The sequence below is a fragment of the Macaca nemestrina genome, chromosome 5 (assembly GCF_043159975.1).
Source record: "Macaca nemestrina isolate mMacNem1 chromosome 5, mMacNem.hap1, whole genome shotgun sequence".
In the NCBI taxonomy this organism is placed as follows: domain Eukaryota; kingdom Metazoa; phylum Chordata; class Mammalia; order Primates; family Cercopithecidae; genus Macaca; species Macaca nemestrina.
Window position 1 is genome coordinate 15,402,393 of NC_092129.1, and position 20,739 is coordinate 15,423,131.

A 20,739-nucleotide genomic window follows, 5' to 3' on the forward strand; every position below is an offset into this window, starting at 1 on the left:
CAATAATAAAATAAATAACTGTATTTGTATCCACTTACTGCAATCTCTCTACAAGCCGACATGGATATTCCTGTGCCTTCAATTTGCTTCAATGCATATTCCTTTTCATCTTTTCTGCACATAAACAAAAAAACATTATTTTTCCATATATTACTTTCAGATTCAAAATTATAACTACAAAAACAATGGAAACGCACTTAATTTCTCAGTGATATGTAAACACTCTCACTATGCCATGCATTGCTTATTATTTTTGATAATATTTCAACTACAGAAATATGAAATACCAAAAGAAATTCATGTCACAATGAAAACATCAGACAGAGCCAAAACACAAAATTCAAAATTGAAACAGAACAGGATACTAAACACAGCACTAGTTTCAAAGAGTAAACAAGCATAAATATAAACTCAAACATATTGCAAGATAATTCCACTCCTGTCTTAATTATCTGGAGTCTACATAAAGCATTCTGTTATAGACATTCGCTACAAAAAAACTGACAGACATAAACTCCCAGATTCATTTAAAGTAATTTCATAGTATAAGAAGCATTCATAGGAATGATAACCCACTGAAACACACTGTATCTCACTTAGGATGGGGACATTCAAAAGCCCGAGGACCTCAATCAAAAGTCTTTTAAAGAGACCTCAATCAAAAGCCTTTTAAAGACTTCAAAGCTCTAGCCACCAACATGTCATTCTCAGGAACACTAGGAGAAATCCAGTACCTAAAGTGGATTTTTCAAACAATGCACGTAGTATTAGGAATTCTGGGAAATCCCAATAGTTACTAAGTTGCTTAACCAAGAGAATACAGCAGTTCAAAAATCAGTGAAACATTCTGTTAAAATATTAATAGTAGACAGCTAGTATAATACAGTAAGTACAGTAAGCATTCTCAAGAGTGCTGAAACCAGAACCAGCCACACAAAGGTCCCTGCTGAATATCATAACTATAGTTCATATTGTGAGTTGTTCTTATAAGAGGAGTTAAATCCATGCCTTTCAAGTTTTGTCTTTTGATTGTATTACAGCCTCAGCAAAGTACCACCAGGTCATGATGTTTTTGTCAAATATAGCGCCAAAGTAGTGTCACATCTGTCTACTTAGCTATTCCTCATTTTCCCCATTCTGTGTTGACCTGCAGATAGAGCAGTTTAGGATGTTATTCAAAATCTACATTTTAAAACACCATTTTACATCCCTTTTGAAGACTTTCACAATCATCTATAAGCAAATAATTGAGTTATGGTTACTTTCCCTCACAATCATTTTGAAAATTATATCCAGTTTTCTTCCAACAGATAGCATTCAGGAAATAATTAAACAGTATTTTGACAAACAAAACATACTAGGTATGTCAACAAGATGGACTATGATACAATTTTTAAAATGATGGCTAGAAGGTCATTAGAAACGTGGAAAATGTGTACCATATGCTACTGAGAAAATACACAAATTATACTATATAAAAATACACATCTACAAATATGTTGAAGGCAATACGAAAAATTAAAAACAGTTACATTAAGATGAAGGAAGTTATGTCGACTAACTTTCGTGCTAATATTATACTGCCTTTTAAATTAGAATTGAGGTAAAAAGAAAAAAAAAATAAATTGATACTCTGAAAATACCTACTAAAACAATCTTTAGTATTTTCAAAGTGATAGCTCAGGCATGTTTTAAACAGCAAAGTCAAAAATAAGGAAAGCTTAAATGATCATTTTTTTCCTTTTTCTCCATCCTGTTTTTTGCCCAAACATAAAACTAGACTTTTCAGACCACTCAGAAGCCACTAAGAAGCACAAACTGCAGGTGACTGAATGTAATCAAAGCCAAGTGTTCCTTCTGTGCCTTAAATGTATTTGTGGGTATATGAGTGAGAGCACATGTCCCTGAGAAGCTCAACGCAATGCTTACAATGTAAATTTTATACATTTAATAATTAAATTATCTATCAGATATCTATTGCTAAATATTTAAGTTTGATGTATTCTTTAAGCAAAATTATAAAAGCTTTCTGAAAAATTTTTCACATGCAACTATAATTTTTTCAACAGAAATACTTCAATCCTCAGTTCCCCTAGACAAAGCAGTCCAGAAGCTCATGTAATTGCATAGTTTTATTTTAATACTGTAAAGAATATTACACAATCTGGATAGGTTATAGTTGCTATGGAAACTATAAGATCTTTGCAGTAAGTCAAAAAGTGCAAAATTAACACATCAAATTAATGGCTTTTGAATTTCACATCCAGTCTGTCAAAGGAATTTGAAAGCTTGAACAGAAGAGACTGAGCATAGGCCTCTTACTCTAAATTATATGGACAGGAACAAGGAACAAACCCAGTAATTATTTCACTTAATAAGTTTAAATATAACTTCCATCTGTTAAATTAATAAAATACTCAAACATTTGCAATTTTAAGATTTATCTGCAACATTTAAATTGAGAATGAAAGAAAGTCCATATATCATTACTTTTTATCTTTGTAAACTAACTGTCAGATGGTAAGTGATGATGTGGAATCTCTGAGGTTCACCATATGAAGAACCTGCAAGGTCCCAGAGGGCATATGGGACTCCTTGGCACTGTACTACGTGAATGCCAATCTTTGGGCATATGCCAACACCTCAGTCTGAAGACTAAATATGCATCCTCTAACACAACGTCTAGAAATATTTCAATGATCAGGCACATGAGACAGAGAAGCTTTACTCCTCTCATCCCATGTGAGTGCCCCTCTCCAGGAGTTCCTCCAAGTAGAGGAATTCATACCTCACACCTTAGATGTTTCAGGCACATGTACTATTAAATATCATAAAAGAACAATTTTTTCTTTTACATGAAAAGGCTGAAAAGCAGGTGAACCTGCCTAGCCTACACTGCTATGATAATCTGGCTGTTAGAGGCAGCTTAGTTCCTCCTTAAAACTATTTCATTTCCAAATTACTTTTATTTCTAAATAACATAAAGATAGACAAAGCAATTCCAAAGCCTTCAGAGAAACTGTTTTCTACATTTTCATGTATATTAGATAGTATGATTAGAGCAACTGCATATTGAAATTAATCAGAGGAATTTACTAAATGCATCCAGAAGAATTTAAAATACATATATTTGTACTATAAACATGGATAAAAGCTATATAGAATTTTTAAATATCAAGATGTTTCTTCCATATGTCTATAACGTGTAGCAACACCATGTAAACTTCACTCTCAGCAGTCACAACGAAAACCAATTGTTTGATGTGAACATTATGTAACAAAATAGAACAAATGTATTTGACAGAGACTGATTCTATTAGGTCTCCCATCTGAGACACTATGTTCCTTTTTTCTTTTTTTTTTTCTTTTTTTGAGACAACTGTGTCCCCCAGGCTGAAGTACAGTAGCATGATCTGGGCTCACTGCAGTGTCGACTTCATGGGCTCAGGTGATCCTCCCACTGCACCCTCCCAAGTAGCTGGGACTGCAGGCACACACCACATACCCAGGTAATTTTTGTATTTTTGTAAAGATGAGGTTTCGCCATATTGGCCAGGCTGGTCTCAAACTCCTGAACTCAAGTGATCTGCCCATCTCGGCCTCCCAAAGTTCTGGGATTACAGGCCTGTACCACCGTGCCCTCCTGGTTCTGGAAAATTCTTGATGCAAACAATTCTATAGAGAGTAGAAAATATAAAAAGCACATATCTATGCAAAAAAATAGAAATCATTACCTTAAAATGAAAGTTTACTCCCATACAGAAAATCAAGCTCAGCGGTAGAATTTAAACGTAATTCAGGGAAGAATTTCTCAAGTCTAGAGAAGCAAGCCCAGCAGGAACATCTCTTAAATGAAATATTAGGATCTGTTTTAATGAAAAAGATAGTCTTACACCTTTCAACAACATCCAAACTTGGCGACCAGCCCATACTCAACTGTAGCAAGGTAAAGCACAATTCAGTAGCCTACACTCAAAACCACAGAGTTAAACCAAAGTTCCATTTGTTGTAGTCACAATTAGACCGGCCCAAGGTTCTTTGACTCCTATCAATAATACTGCTGGATGTCCAGACCAGCCATGGGCCACGTTGATCCCAAAGACCTAGGGTAGACAAAAAATTTAGAAGAAGCCTCTTTTAAAGAAAGATAAGAAAAACCAAAATGAGGCAAGATTGAAGGAAAATTTTAAAGTATTCAAAATAACAGAATAAAAATCCTTTTTCTTTGTTTCTAATAAAAACAGAAAAGCCTTATTATTTTATATTAGTTTATATTATATATCCCAATATTGCCAAACTCTTGGGATAAACAAATTAGAGACAGGTATCAGCAAGTTCACAATCCACATGGAAAGAGATTCTGGGTGACCAGAAAATATACAAGTAACTCGATGTGCTCCACACCCACAAAAGATACGCATAATAGATGCAGAGAGAATGCAACCATTAATTCATTCAGAGCTTTAAGAAAGGTAATTCCAATAAGCCATGCCTTTGAGGGAGGAGTTCCCCACGTAGAGGAGGGATAAAGAGGTTTAGAGAATTCCAGGTAGAAGTATGGCATAAGAAAAACAACCGAAGTATATTCAAGAAACAGCTGGTATCCAGTATAAATAGAAAGCTAGGTGCATTATGACTAGGGCAAGAGATGAGCTTAGAAAAGTAAAGAAACAGACCACGTGATCTAGAAAGAAGCTTGTGCTTGATACGTAAACAGCGTAGAGTCAAAGGTTTTTGGAACAGAGAAGGTTAACAGATCTTTGCTCGGAAAGATAACAATGATAACTACAGATAAAAACAGGTGGCAGAGTAAACATTTGGTAGGTTGAGTCAAATGTCCAGATAAGAGAAGATGAAGGAGTAGATTAGCAGCAGAGGAGAAGAAATAATAGGTCCAAAAGACATTTGATTCAGAACTGACAGAATTTAGTAACCACTTGATTCTGTGTGAAGGAGAAGATGACTCTGAAGATGGATGAAGTTTCCACTCTGCCTCATCGTATGAATGACCAAACGTTTTTGTTTTTTTGTTTTTGGGGTTTTTTTTTTGAGACAGAGTCTTGCTCTGTTGCCCAGGCTAGAGTGCAGTGGCATGATCTCAGCTCACTGCAACCTCTGCCTCCTGGGTTCAGGCAATTCTTCTGCCTCAGCCTCCCAAGTAGCTGGGACTATAGGCGTGCACCACCACACCCAGCTATTTTTTGTATTTTTAGTAGAGATGGGGTTTCACCATATTGGCCAGGTTGGTCTCGAACTCCTGACCTGGTGATCCGCCCACCTTGGCCTCCCAAAGTGCTGGGATTATAGGCCTGAGTCACTGCGCCTGGCCAAATGACCACACTATTAACCACAGAAATGATGACATGACCTAAATGAAGACCTGGAAACCTAAGATTTTATCCTAAAAGCAATGAAAATTACATATGAAGGTTAATCTTATTAGAGAGGACTAAAATTAAAGGAACGAAAAACAATTAGGAAGTTACTGCGATGTAAGCGTGAGCAGGTGAAAACTTGGATTAGTAGAACAGAATGTTAGCTCTGAAAGGGATCTAGGACAATCCTGTATAATCTCTTCACTTCAGTGATGAAGAAACTAGGCCAGCAGCTAGACACAGAGCTAAGACCAGCTCTCCCAATTCTTCATGACAGAGGGGTAATAAGACAGGAGAAAAGAAGGGACATCTATGATAGTCATTTTAAAGGAGGAACTGATGGGACCAAATGAACAGAAAAGATTAAGAAGGAGGAGTCAAAGATGAGTCTGACGTTTTGAGCTTGGCTGATACAAGGATGATGCCTCTGAGAACAAGGTTCATATCAGATCTCAGAAGATTCTGTAGCTTTAGAAATGATTCCTTTACATAGAAAGAAACCCCAACCAAAAATGAAAATACCTCGGAAGTTCAAAAAGGAGATGTCCTGAAGATATTTATTTACTAAGGGTCTACAATAGTAGAGTTTCAGACTGAAAGGTTTGAGTCCATAAATGTGATGATACTGCCTAGAGGAAGTAGCACATAGATAAGGACTTTTGAGTGCCCAGGAAAGAACTGGAGGGAGGGAGGAAGGGAAGGAAACAGTTCTGAAGATACTTCTCTTTTTCTTTTCTGAGGCAGAGTCTTACTCTGTCACCCAGGCTGGAGTGCAGTGGCGCAATCATGGCTTCACTGCAACCTCTGCTTCCTGGTTCAAGCAATTCTCCTGCCTCAGCCTCCGGAGTAGCTGGGATTACAGGCACATGACACCATGCCCAGCTAATTTCTGTATTTTTGGTAGAGACAGGGTTTCACTATGTTGGCCAGGCTGGTTTCAACTCCCGGCCTCAAATGATCCACCCACCTTGAACTCCCAAAGTGCTCGGATTACAGGTATGAGCCACCACACCCAGCCCAATACTTCTCTTTCATATCCCTTAGAACAAGGTCCTCAACACTTGGCCCACAGATCACTACCATTCGGTGGCCTGTTAGGAACAGGGCTGAACAGCTGGAGGTGAGTGGTGGGCGAGCAAGCAAATCTTCATCTGTATTTACAGCTACTCTCCATCACACCCGTTACCACCTGAGCTCTGCCTCCTGTCAGATCAGTGGCAGAATTAGATTCTCATAGGAGTGCGAAACCTACTGTGAACTGCACGTGCAAGAGACAGGTTGCGTGTTCCTTTTGAGAATCTAATGCCTGATGTTCTGTCACTGTCTCCCATCACCCCCAGAGGGGATCATCTAGTTGCAGGAAAACAAGCACAGGACTCCCACTGATTCTACATTATGGTGAGTTGTATTTCATTATATACTACAGTGTAATAATAACACAAATAAAGTGCAAAATAAATGTTATGGACTTGAATCATCCCAAAACCATCCCCACCCTGCTGGGTCTGTGGAAAAACTGTCTTTCACGAAACAGGTCCCTGGTCCCAAAAAGGTTGGAGACCACTGCCTTAGAAGACAAACAATTCTATGAAGTTTGCTTTTTTCTAAACCTTATGAGTCAAATTCAAATCATGAAATCATCAGAAATACAGTATCTAAAATAAGACAGTATTATCAGTTTTTACAACTAGGTGTTACTTACAAGACATTCTTCAAACTATGTGATGTGCTACCATTGGTCAGATTAGAAAAAAAAAAAAGACATTCTTCAAATCATATGACATCTGGGCCAACTATTTTTTTCTTCAAGAACAATAATGACATAAATCCACGTTGTATCCCTTTCCTTTATTACGTGATGCTTTGGCTTAGCCAACTAGGAGGCTTCCACAACATGGAAAAATAATTTTAAAACACAATGTGGAATAAAATTTGAAATAACAAAAAAAAAACAAAAAAGATCATCTTGTTTCATATGGGTATCATTCTGAATTATTCAGTATCATCATGAGCCCAATATTCAGCCAGCCTAGTAGTAATGATCCGTTATTTGGAAACAGTATTCTTTATTACATAATAACATATTTAAATTTTGTATAATGAAATTTTTCAAAAATAAATAAATAAATGGCAGTAATGCTGCATGTACCCATCACACAATTATCAACTCGTGGACAGCCTTATTTCTACTGCCTCCACTTTTCTTAATTATTTTGAAACAAATCCCAGACATCTTTCTATTTCATTCACAAATAGTTCAACGTCACAACACTTTAATATCAATAATTTTCCTAGTTTGAAAAATAGTCTTTTAAAGTAATTCTGAAACATTTAAAATCTTCCAACATAAGGTACTGCTATTATTTTGTATTCCTCTTATTAATGAAAGATGTCAAATGATACTAGTACCCTCTTTATGCTTTTCTTTTCCGACAAAAATGTGCTTCAGAAATTATGCTTTCATCCACCAAATATTTCACCTATTCAATCTCTAAACATCACTAAAATATAGTACTATTCTTCTTTATTCAACTTAAGAATTCCCTCGCAACATGAAAATGTGACAACAGTTTGATTATGTCTTTGCTTTCATTCCTTAGAAAGACTACCTTTATTTACTCCTGTTTTTGTTTGTGTATGGAGACAGGGTCTCACTATGTTGCCGAAGCTGGTCCCAAACTCTTGACTTCAAGCGATCCTCCTGCCTTGGCCTCCCAAAGTACTGGAATTACAAGTATGCGCCGCTGACCTAGCCTAGTCCTTTTTCTTACAAACTGATTGACTAGTTTATCTCGGTTTTTTTTCTTCTTCTTCTTTTTAGACAGAGCTTCACACTGGCACCCAGGCTGGAAGGCAGTGGTACAACCTCAACTCACTGCAGCCTCGACCTCCTGGGCTCCAATGATCCTCCCACCTCAGCCTCCCAGTTAGCTGGAATTACAGGCATGCTCCACCATTTTTTGTAATTTTTTGTACTTTTTGAACAGACAGGGTTGTGCCATGTTGCCCAAGCTGGTCTTGAATTCCTGGGCTCAAGCAATCTGCCCACCTTGGCCTCTCAAAGTGCTTAGGATTACAGGCGTGAGACAACACACCTAGCTAGTTATCTTTCTCTTAAAAATGATCTTCATTATATACTATTTCCTTCATTTAGAATTCCAAGTCAGATAAAAAGCTTTCAAAACAACTAGAATAATTTTTTCTTTTTTTTGAGACAAGGTCTCTGTCACCCAAATTGAAGTGCAGTGGCGCAATCATGGCTCACTACAGCCTTGACCTCCCAGACTCAAGCAACCCTCTCACCTCAGCTTCAGAGTAGCTGAGACTATAGGTGTGCGCCACCACACCTGGATAATTTTTTTATTTTTTGTAGAGATGGGATCTCACTATGTTGCCCAGGCTGGTCTCGAACTCCTAGGCTCAAGAGATCCTCCTGCCTTGGCCTCCAAAAGTGCTGGGATTAGAAGGGTGAACCACCATGCCTGGCTTAGAATAATGTTTTCATTGATGAATTAATTGTATAATTTCTTTTCTTTAAGGTGTTCATATTTAGTTGACATTTGTATTCAACCATATCTTGATTGGAGAGTTTTAATGAAAAACAACAATTCACTGGACTGAATGTGCACATCAATATACTTCACCAGTGGCCCACTAACACTTCAAATCTTATTAATTAGGATATGTTGATAATATTTCCCCAAGCTTTTTACTTTTTAGTCAACAACTACTTGAATTGTCAGTGCACTTCTAAAATCTCAAGTTCAACGTTGCATTGGTAAATATATTACTACATTTCATCAATATTTAATGCTTAATTTGTTTCTAAAATTGGCAAATCGGCAAATTCTTTTTTTTTTTTTTTAAGACAGGGTCTTGCTCTGTCACCCAGGTTAGAGTGCAGTGATGCAATCATGGCTCACTGCAGCCTCAACCTCCCAGACTCAAGCAATCCTCTCGCCTCAGCCTCCCAAGTAGCTGGGACTACAGGCACACATCATCATACCCAGTTAATTATTTATTTTTTGTTTTATAAGACAGGGTCTTGCTATGTTGCCCAGGTTGGTCTCAAACTCCTGAGCTCAAGTAATCCTCCCATCTCCGCCTCACAAAGTGTTGGGATTACAGGCGTGAGACATCGCACCTGGCTTAAAAATGGCAAATTCTTATTGCTGGGAAATGAATTTTTTAAAAAAATGTATCTGCAGTAATGCTTAATACTTCAGGCATTACTTTTAAGGCTGAGGCATAAAACATTAATGATTAATAGACTGCAATCATTAGCAAATATTTAGTTAAACTAAATTTTTTTTTTTTTTTTTGAGATGGAGTCTCTATCACCAGGCTGAAGTGCAGTGGCTCGATCTCAGCTCACTGCAACCTCTGCCTCCTGGGTTCAAGTGATTCTCATGCCTCAGTCTCTCGAGTAGCTGGGATTACAGGCACATGCCACCATGCCCAGCTAATGTTTTTGCATTTTTAGTAGAGACAGGGTTTTACCATGTTGGTCAGGATGGTCTTGATCTCCTGACCTCGTGATCCACCCACCTCGGCTTCCCAAAGTGCTAGGATTATAGGCGTGAGCCACCCTGCCCGGCCTAAACTAAATTTTTTTACAGAAAACACTATCTTACTTTGAGAATTCATGAATCTTAAGTCAGACTTACTTCCTACAGACGGTAATATAATAAGTGATGTGAGGCATTTATTTCAGAAATATTTTACTAAGCACACAGTATGTGTCAAGCACTGTGCTAGATTCCAGGAACAGGAGGAAGAAAGAGCTGATCCTTTCCCTTATAAATCTTTTTTTTTTTTTGAGACGGAGTTTCAGAAAGAGCTGATCCTTTCCCTTATAAATCTTTTTTTTTTTTTGAGACGGAGTTTCAGAAAGAGTTGATCCCTTCCCTTGTGAATCTTTTTTTTTTTTGAGATAAAGTTTCACTCTTGTTGCCTAGGCTGGAGTGCAGTGGCACGATCTAAACTCACTGCAACCTCCGCCACTATAAGTTCAAGCTATTCTGCTGCCTCAGCCTCCTAAGTAGCTGGGACTACAGTCATGCACCACCATGCTCAGCTAAGTTTTGTATTTTTAGTAGAGATTTAGGGGTTTCACAATGTTGGCCAGGCTGGTCTCAAACTCCTGACCTCAGGTGATCTGCCTGCCTCACCTCCCAAAGTGCTGAGATTATAGGCACGAGCCACCATACCTTGCCCCTTGTGAGTCTTTATACAGAGAGACACACAAGCAAAGGGTACAATCTAGTAAGTGCTATAACAAAAACATGCAAAGAACATCAGATAATGAGTAAATAGAAGGGCTTGGTTCTGGTGAGGGGGATAGACAGGGACTGCTAGAAGGGCTTGGTTCTGGTGAAGGGAATAGACAGGGACTGCTATCAGGTAAATAATTTTCAAAGGAACATCTGAGTGGGTCTCAAGAGATAAGCAGGATTTCACTGAGCAAAGGAGGAAAGAACAGAGCCTTACAGGCACCAGAAATGTGTGGACAAAGTCCAAAGATTAAGATCCATGCTATATCCAAGCAATTAGCCAAAGACAAATACAGCTAGACTACAAGAGGTGAAAAGACACATGAAAAGAGCAAAGCAGACAGAATCAGCATAGTTTTGTATGGTATGCTGAAAACGTGGCACTTTTCCTGTACTGTGGAAAGCCATCAGAGGTTTTCCAGCAAGAGAAACATGATCGAACAGGTCTTCTCAGTAAGTAGATAGTATGCAGGGCAGATCAGAAGATTTAAAGCCAGAGGCAGGGGGACCAATGTAGAAGTTTGAGGAGGGTGGATGAGGGCCAAAATTAGAGTAAATGTAGTCAGAATGGAGGGAATGGACTCAAGAGGCATTTGAGAGAAAAAAATATCTATTATGGCCAGATGCAGTGGCTCATGCCTGTAATCCCAACACTTTGGGAGACCAAGGCAGGTGGATCACTGAGATCAGAAGTTCAAGACCAGCCTGGGCCACATGGTGAAACTCTGTCTCTACTAAAAATACAAAATTAGCTGAGTGTGGCACACACCTGTAATCCCAGCACTTTAGGAGACTGAGGCAGGCACATCACCTGAGGTCAGAGGTTCAAGACCAGCCTGGCCAACATAGTGAAACCCCGTCTCTCCTACAAATGCAAAAATTAGCTGGGCATGGTGGCATACATCTGTAGTCTCCGCTACTCAGGAGGCTAAGGCAGGAGAATCACTTGAACTTGGGAGGCAGAGGTTGCAATGAGTTGAGATCACACCATTGTATTCCAACCTGGGAGACAGAGTGAGACTCCGTCTCAAAAAAAGAAAAAAAAAACAGGGACAAAAATGAGCTGGGCGTGGTGGCTCACCCCTTGGTCCCAGCTACTCAGGAGGCTGAGGCAGGAAGATCACTTGAGCCAGGAAAGTGGAGGTTGCAGTGAGCCAAGATTGTGCCATTGCACTCCAGCCTGGGCAAGACCCTGTCTTAAAAAAAAAAAGTTATCTACTGTGGCCAAATATATTTAGGTACATTGTAGACATTCAAGAAATATTTAATGAATATGTATGCATATGTATGCACATGTTTGTGTATATACGTATATGTATATTTATGTGTGTGTGTGTGTGTACATGTATACATATGTTTCTTGGGCAGATAGCCAAAAGAACAGCTGAAGGTGACTGAGGTTTCTAGCCAAAGTGTTGTCTCAGTGAAATTAAGGCCATTTATAAAAAAGAAAGAATAATACTGACAATGGGCTAGTTTGGAAGTAGAGAATAAATTCATTTTGGACGTGTTGGTTTTGAAGTAGCAACTGAAGAGGCAGTAGAATATGAACGAAAGAAAATAACAAAACTGGAGTTCAGAAAAGAGAACATCTCCATAGAGGTGACTGTTAAAACCACAAAAGCAACTGTGATCACAAAGGGAAAGAACTCAGAACCAAAGGGCTAAAGGTGGTGGTCAGTGCAACCCAACCTCTTTCACATGATGGCACCCACATAATGCTATTAGTTCTACCCTGGACACCAGGGTAGAAACAGACAGACAGAACTACTCATGGGCAAAGAGAAAAGGACCCATGGGCTTCCACTGCCCTAAACCCACTGACTGTCAAAGAATTCAGAGGATTAATTAACAGGACCCACAAGCCATTCACAGCACCCATACCACAGGAGCCCTTCTTCCGTAAACACCATCCTACAAAAGGCCTGAAGAAAGGTAAACTATTAAAATTCCCTGATAGTAAGCAAATCTGGATGTGTGATACTCTAAGAAAACTGGGTTGACTCCCCTCCCCTTAGAAAAGGAGCACCATAAAAAAGGATAACCTAGAGTAAAAGAGACTCAAAGCATATAACAATCAAATACTATGCATAAAATACTTGACTAAATTGTGGTTCAAATAAAAATAGCTATAAAAGTTTACTTGTGGGACACCTGGGGAAATTTAAATATGAACCAGAATTTATATAATATTATTATGATATCATGGCTAATTTTATTTTTTAATTTTTATTAACTGTCAAATATAGGATAATGGTATGGTAATACAAGCAAATGTTCTTATTCTTAGGAGATATAGGTTCAAGTATTTGGGGTTGATACGTAATGACAACTGCAAATTAATTTCAGATTGTTCAAATACATCAAAAACCATTCATATATACACAGAGAGATAAAGCACTTATAGAAAGATAATAACAACTGAATCTAGGCATTCAAGGCCACTGAATGTAGGAGTTCACTGTTCTAAAGTAAACTTTTCTGCTTTTACAAAACTTTTCTTAATAAAAAAAATTGAAGAGAGAAATAACTAATAAGCAGCAGTTAAAGTTAAAGAGAAGGCCAAGTGTGGTGGCTCACATCTGTAATCCCAGCACTTTAGGAGGCCAAGGTGGGAGAATTGCCTGAGGCCAGGAGTTTTGAGATCAGCCTGGGCAATGTGGCAAGATCCCATCTCTAAAAAAGTTTTAAAATTGGCTGCGCATGGTGGTGCTCGCCTGTGGGCTCAGCTACCCAGGACATTGAGGTGGGGGACCGCTTGAGCCCAAGAGGTTGAGGCTGCAGTGAGTCATGTTTGTGCTACCACACTCCAGCCTGAGCTACAGAGCAAGACCGTGTCCCCCACCTCCCCGCAACACAAAGGAGTTAAAGAGAAAAACAATGAAAAACATTAAGAAAGGGGTGTACAGAAGCAAAGAAACAAGCATTAAAGGGTAGGTGGGCAAAAGTGTCAAATGTAGAAGGTCAAATAGGAGAGAACGGAAAAGAGTTCATCAAATTTAACAGTTAATGACATTTGTGAGAGCATCACCAGCAGAGCAAGCGCTTTGTTTAATACTCTCTCAAGACCTTACCATACTTTATTATAATTACTTAGAACTGATTCATTTCCCTTACCGCATCCCCAAATGAGGAAGGAGACTATCTTGCTCATTTCTGTATATTCTCTAGGAGTTAACTAAGTACTTTGCAAACAGTAGGAATTAAACATGTTACCAAAATAAACTTGTTCATTAGTCTTGGTCATTTTAAAAAATATTTTCACTGTAATAAGAAAATCCAGAAAACTGTCTTTTAGCTATGCTCCAAGGATAAAAGTATATATATTCTGAAAAATAAAATTAAAATGACAGTGATGATCAAATATCAGTATTTTTATTGTAAAAGTAATTATATCTAGAAATTCACCTAAAAGCAATTATCTCCTTCTGGAGGGAAGGAGAAAAATAAAAATATTTTGCCATTCTTAAATCCCACACTGTCAGATTCGATAGAGGTAGATCATCAGATTACACAGTACTGAATCAACAATCTGCTCCCCTTAGGTGCATTTTAAGATTTAAGTCTTCATGAAATCATCTCAGATATAAATATCAATGAAAAATAAATACTAAAAAAAAAAGATAAAATGATGGGTCAGGTGTAATGGCTCATGCCTATAATCCTACCACTTAAGGAGGCCATGGCAGGAGGATCACTTGAGCCCAGGAGTTTGAGACCAGCCTGGTCAACGTAGCAAGACTCTGTCTCTACAAAAACTAAAAAAACATTTTAAAAATTAGCCAGGCATAGTAGCACATGCCTGCAGTCCCAGCTACTCAGGAGGCTGCGGCAGTAGGATCACTTGAGCCTGGGAGTTCAAAGTTGCAGTGAGCTATGATCATACCATTGCACTCTAGCCCAGGAGTTCAAGGCCAACCTGGGCATTATAGCAAAACCCATCTCTAAAAAATAAATAAGTAAAATATTAACACTGGAAATAATTTTATTTCCTTCTTTATGCTTATCTATACTTTCCTGATTTTTCTATAATGAATATTAGCTACTTGTATAATAATCATTTTCTTTTAAAAGTTTCCATATAAATTGACCTGAATTTGTCTGTATGAAAGCTCAGGTTAACTTGACCTCGTTAAATGATCCAATTCATAGAAATGCCAACCCAAGACCAAATTCTAGTCACTAAAAAGCTGAAAAACAAGAAGTTAGGAAAAGAAAGCTGCTGCCAAAGCAGAATAAACACCAACAATAATGAACCAATCAAACTGGGAACTTATGGAGGGCAACAGCATTTTTCCATTTATCATTAAATCAATCTTAAAACAAAAAGTAATACTATCCAATACAACACATTTACAATAAGATTTATAGTAATAGCTACACTTATATGGTACTTACTATATGGCAGGGACCGATTAAAAGCCTCAACTAGGCCAGGCGCGGTGCATCACACTTGTAATCTCAGCACTTTGGGAGGCTGAGGCAGGCAGATCACCTGGGCCACACGCGAGGCTCTGTCTCAAAAACAAAAACAAAAACAAAAACAAAAACAAAAAGCCTCAATATATTAATTCTTTTAGGCTGGGCACAGTGGCTCACGCCTGTTAATTCCAAAACTTTGGGAGGCTGAGGTGGGAGGATTACTTGAGCCCAAGAGTTCAAGACTAGCCTGGGCAACATAGTGAGACCCTGTCACTACAAAAAAATACAAAAATGAGTTTGCCATAGCGAAAGCCCCTCTCTACTAAAAATACAAAAATTAGACAGGCATGGTGGCACGTGCCTATAGTCCCAGCTACTCAGGAAGCTGAGGCACAAGAATCACTTGAACCTGAGAGGTGGAGGGTGGAGTTTGCAGAGAGCCAAGATTGTGCCACTGCATTCCAACCTGGGCCACACAGCGAGGCTCTGTCTCAAAAAAAACAAAAACAAAAACAAAAACAAAAAGCCTCAATATATTAACTCTTTTAGGCTCTAAAAGGTCAAGGCTGCAGGGAGCCACGATCACATCACTGTACTCCAGCCTGGGTGACAGGGCGAGACCTCATCTCAAAGCAAACAAAACTCTTCTAATTCCTACAACATGTTATGAAGCAGGTACTATTAACCATCCCCATTATACAGATAAGGACACTGAAAGCAAGTAGATTAAGTAACTCGCTCTATATCACAAAGCTCATTAAGTGGCAGATCCACAATTCATACTTAAATAGTCTGGCTACAGAGTCTGTGCTTTAATTGCTATAGTGATTATTTCCCTTCTCAGAAGGGGAATATGCCAATCCAGTCTCACAGGCAAGACAGCACGATACATCTGAAGTTCAGTAAGGCTTGTTTCAAGTAGGGGAAAGCAAGTTAAAGCTGGAGAAGCAAGAAGGGCCAGATGAAGCAGAACAAGTAGGAACACAGGTAAGGATTTTAAGCAATCTGGGTTGGTGTTTTCATTTGTTTTTTGATAAAGGGGTTCTCATTTTGTTGCTCAGGCTGATCTCGAATGCCTTCGCTCAAGTCATCCTCCTGCCTCAGCCTCCAGAATAGCAGGGACCACGGGTACATGCCACCCTGCCTGGCACACAATCGGTGTTTTTTGTAGTCTGAAGGTGTGACGATAGCACAGGCAACTAGTTAAGAGGCTTTTGCAATAATTTAAATGAGAGGTGGCTATAGTCTAAATTAGGATAGTAGCAGAGGGAATAAAAAGAAGTGGATGGATCTTCCAGGTAATTAGGAAACAGTGTCAACAGAACATGTGGTGAAGAAACAAGAGAAAGAACTGCACGAACTTGATTCCCAGTGTCCGGCTCAGGCAATGGGCGATGGTGGTACCAATCACTGAGTTCAGAAGAGCAGATTGGGCAAGTTTTAAATAAGTTGAAGTTGAGAAGACTGTGGTATTGTCTAAACCAAGAAGTCCAAAAGGCATCTGGACACACGTAAGGTTTACAAAGGAGATGTGGACTAGAGATAGAGATGTAAAAGTATTTAGAAATTGAAGTTGTGAGACTAGGAAAAAAGAACCCTGAAAAACATCATTTAAGGATGTTTTTCATTTAAATTTCATTTAAGGATGGATGCTCAGTGGTTTACCAATTATTTTACTTTACTTTTGTCTTTCCAACTAACTGCTAAGTTCATTGAAAGCAATGATGCCTCCTACAAGCCTCTGTAACTCTGCAGCTTTTCACATATTAATGGATATTTGTAAGGTACTTAACCAACTGAGATATGGGGAAGGGATAAATAAAATACACTTGACACTAGAAGAATCCTTTTCTTAGGATTCCTCTGAGCTTCCATTTTCCCCCCTGGCCTTTGCTCCCTCAATTACTGCTGCTCTGACTGTGCTAATCCAATGGGAAAAGATGAATCTGGGGACTGATAACTCAGGAGTTATGCAAAGGTTCTGTGATCTACTTTCTCATACCCTGCTGGGAACAAGCCCCCCAAAATCTGGCCATAAACTGACCCCAAAACTGGCCATAAACAAAATCTCTGCAGCACTATGACATGTTCATGATGGCCAAACACCTGTCCCGCCCAGGGCAGAAAACTGCTTAAAGGCATTCTTAAGCCACAAACAACAGCATGAGTGATCTGTGCCTTAAGAACATGCCCCTGCTGCAGTTAACTAGCCCAACCTATTCCTTTAATTCGGCCCATCCCTTCGTTTCCCATAAGGGATACTTTTAGTTAATTTAACATCTGTAGAAACAATGCTAATGACTGGCTTGCTGTTAATAAACACATAGGTAAATCTCTGCTCGGGGCTCTCAGCTCTGAAGGTTGTGAGACCCCTGATTTCCCACTTCACACCTCTGTATTTCTGTGTGTGTGTCTTTAATTCCTCTAGCACCACTGGGTTAGGGTCTCCCCAACCAAGCTGATCTCGACAAATGGCGTCCATCATGGGGGCTCGAATCCAGGTCGAAGGGTCGCCGGAGCGACGGATGGAGAACATGGAACTAGCTGGAGGACACCCAAGTACTCTTAAAGCAATCCCCGTGTTGAGTAAGAAGGGGAGCTCAGAAGTGTCAGGGTAACAATGGGACCAGTGTGGGCTGTGGTTCATTCCACCTTGGAACTTTTTCACGCTGATGATGAGGAGGAAGGAGAGTGTAACGAAGTAACAGAGGAGGTTACAGAGCAGGTTTATTTGCCAGCTAAAGCTAAAGCAGCAAAGGAGCGAGAGGTTCATCCCTACCCTTCTGCACCCCCTCATTATTATTTTGAAGAAAAAGACCCTCCGGATCTTTCTTTTCCAGAGGACACTGGGCGAAAAGTAGTTGCCCCAGTGGCTGTTCGAGCAGCACCTCGAGCGACCGCTGTTATTTCTATTCAGGCAGGAATTCAGCAAGCTAGACGAGAGGGTGATTTAGAGGCTTGGCAGTTCCCTGTTAGAATACATGCCCCAGATCAACAGGGAAATATTATAGCAACATTTGAGTCTTTTCCTTTTAAATTACTCAAAGAATTTGAACAAGCTATATAAATCAGTATGGACCAGGTTCTCCTTTTGTAACAGGATTGTTAAAGAATGTTGCTGTTTCCAGTCGGATGATTCCTTCTGACTGGGACGCTCTTACTCGAGCTTGTCTAACTCCTGCTCAGTTCTTACAATTTAAAACTTGGTGGGCAGATGAAGCTCCCATTCAGGCTGCTCGCAATGCCCTGGCCCAACCTCAAATTAATACAACTGCAGACCAACTTTTGGGTGTTGGTGGCTGGGCTGGTTTAAATGCACAACTGGTCATGCAGGATGATGCCATAGAACTGCTCAGAGGAGTGTGCGTTAGAGCTTGGGAAAAAATCGCTTCAAGTGGAGAACAATACCCTTCCTTTAGTGCTGTAAATCAGGGACCCAAAGAACCATACATTGATTTTACAGCTCGGTTACAGGAATCTCTTAAAAAGATGATTGCAGATTCAGCTGCTCAGGATATAGTGTTGCAGTTATTAGCTTTCGACAATGCTAATCCCGATTGCCAGGCTGCTCTGCGACCTATCAGAGGGAAAGCACATTTAATTGATTATATCAAGGTTTGTGATGGTATCGGAGGTAATCTGCATAAAACTACTCTGCTAGCACAGGCAATGGCAGGACTGAGAATGGATAAAGGAAATACTCCATTTCCTAGAGCTTGTTTTAACTGTGGGAAGCATGGTCATACTAAAAAAGAATGTAGAAAAAAATCAGCGAGTCAAGCTGCCAGATAGGGGAAAAAAGAAAACTGCTGAGCCTGAAATATGTCCAAAATGTAAAAAAGGAAAACATTGGGCTAATCAGTGTCACTCTAAGTTTGATAAAGATGGGAACCCAATTTCGGGAAATGCCATGAGGGGCCCGTCCCGGGCCCCATTCTAAACCGGGGCATTTCCAGCTCAGGCCATTCCCTCACCCCTGTACAATGTCTGTCCCCCACCACAGCCGATAGTGCCGCAGTAGATTTATGCTGCACAAAAGCTGTGAGCCTTTGGCCTGGGGAACCCCCATAAAAGGTACCAATAGGAGTCTGTGGACTCTTGCCAGCCGGGACAATAGGATTACTTTTAGGAAGGTCTACTTTAAGTTTAAAAGGGGTACAAATACATACAGGAGTCATTGATTCAGATTACAATAGGGAAATTCAAATTGTTATATCTACTTCTGTTCCCTGGAAAGCAGAGCCAGGAGAGCGCATAGCACAGCTCCTGATTGTGCTATATGTGGGAATGGGAAAAAGTGAAATTAAATGAACAGGAGGATTCGGAAGCACAAATAAACAAGGAAAAGCAGCTTATTGGGTAAATCAAATTACGGATAAATGTCCTACCTGTGAAATAACTATTCAGGGAAAGAAATTTAAAGGTTTGGTAGATATAGGAGCGGAAATTTCAGTCATTTCTCTACAGCACTGGCCATCTGTGTGGCCAATTCAACCTGCTCAATTTAACATAGTTGGAGTTGGTAAAGCCCCTGAAGTATATCAAAGTAGTTATATTTTGCATTGTGAGGGGCCCAATGGACAACCTGGGACTATCCAACCAATTATAACTTCTGTACCTATAAATTTATAGGGAAGAGATTTATTACAACAATGGGAAGCATAAGTTCTAATTCCAGAACAATTATATAGCCCTCAAAGTCAATATATGATGCATGAAATGGGGTATGTCCCTGGTATGGGACTAGAAAAAAATTTGCAAGCTTTGAAAGCACCGCTTCAAACAGAAAGACAGAGTTCCCACCAGAGATTAGGAAATAATTTTTGATGGCAGCCATTGTTAAGCCTCCAGAACCTACACCTTTAAAATGGTAAACAGATAAGCCAATTTGGATAGAACGATGGCCGCTAAGTAAAGAGAAACTGGAGGCTTTAGAGAAATTAGTTACTGAACAATTAGAAAACGGGCACATAGCTCCAACATTTCCCCTTGGAATTATCCAGTTTTCCTAATTAAGAAAAAATTAGGTAAATGGAGAATGTTAACTGACTTAAGAGCCATCAATTCAGTTATACAACCTATTAGAGCATTACAGCCAGAATTGCCTTCTCCTGGTATAATTCCAAAACATTGGCCTTTAATAGTCATAGATTTAAAGACTGTTTCTTTACTATTCCCTTAGCTGAGCAAGACTGAATGGTTTGCATTCATAATTCCTGTGGTAAACAACCTGCAGCCTGCTAAGCGTTTTCACTGTTTCACAGATGGGTCTAGTAATGGTAAAGCTTCTTATTCCGGATTGAAAAGTAAAGTTTTCCAGACGCCCTGTACTTCAGCTCAAAAAGCGGAGCTTGTAGCGGTAAATGAGGTATTGACTGCTTTTGATATGCCTATTAATGTGATTTCTGATTCTTCATATGTGGTTCATTCCGCACAGTTAATTGAAAATGCTCAGTTACAATTTCATACAGATAAACAATTGATGACTTTATTTAACCAATTGCGAACAGCAGTTAGGAGTAGAACGCATTCTTTTTACATCACTCACATTAGGGCTCATACACCTCTTCCAGACTTTTGACTGAAGGGAATCAAATGGCTGATCGCCTAGTTGCTAATGCAGTATCTAATGCTAGATATTCACAATTTAACCCATGTTAATGCCTCTG

The 20,739-nt window shown here is 39.3% G+C and overlaps 1 protein-coding gene across 15 annotated transcripts in view; it reads right to left on the minus strand.

Annotated features, from left to right (window-relative positions):
• Positions 1–20,739, minus strand: part of LOC105492072 (cyclin dependent kinase 19) — a 216,702-nt gene that overhangs the window by 145,769 nt on the left and 50,194 nt on the right. For 12 of the 15 annotated variants that reach the window (XM_071096304.1, XM_071096314.1, XM_071096310.1 and 9 more), the window contains one exon: positions 39–114. In XM_071096304.1, coding sequence (XP_070952405.1) covers positions 39–62 — 24 coding nt within the window. In that variant the 5' untranslated portion in view covers positions 63–114. Of the gene's footprint in view, positions 1–38; positions 115–1,008; positions 1,148–3,734; positions 4,077–15,046; positions 15,070–20,739 lie in introns of those variants that run through there. The other 3 variants (XM_071096311.1, XM_071096312.1, XM_011758951.3) reach the window with 3 other exon arrangements.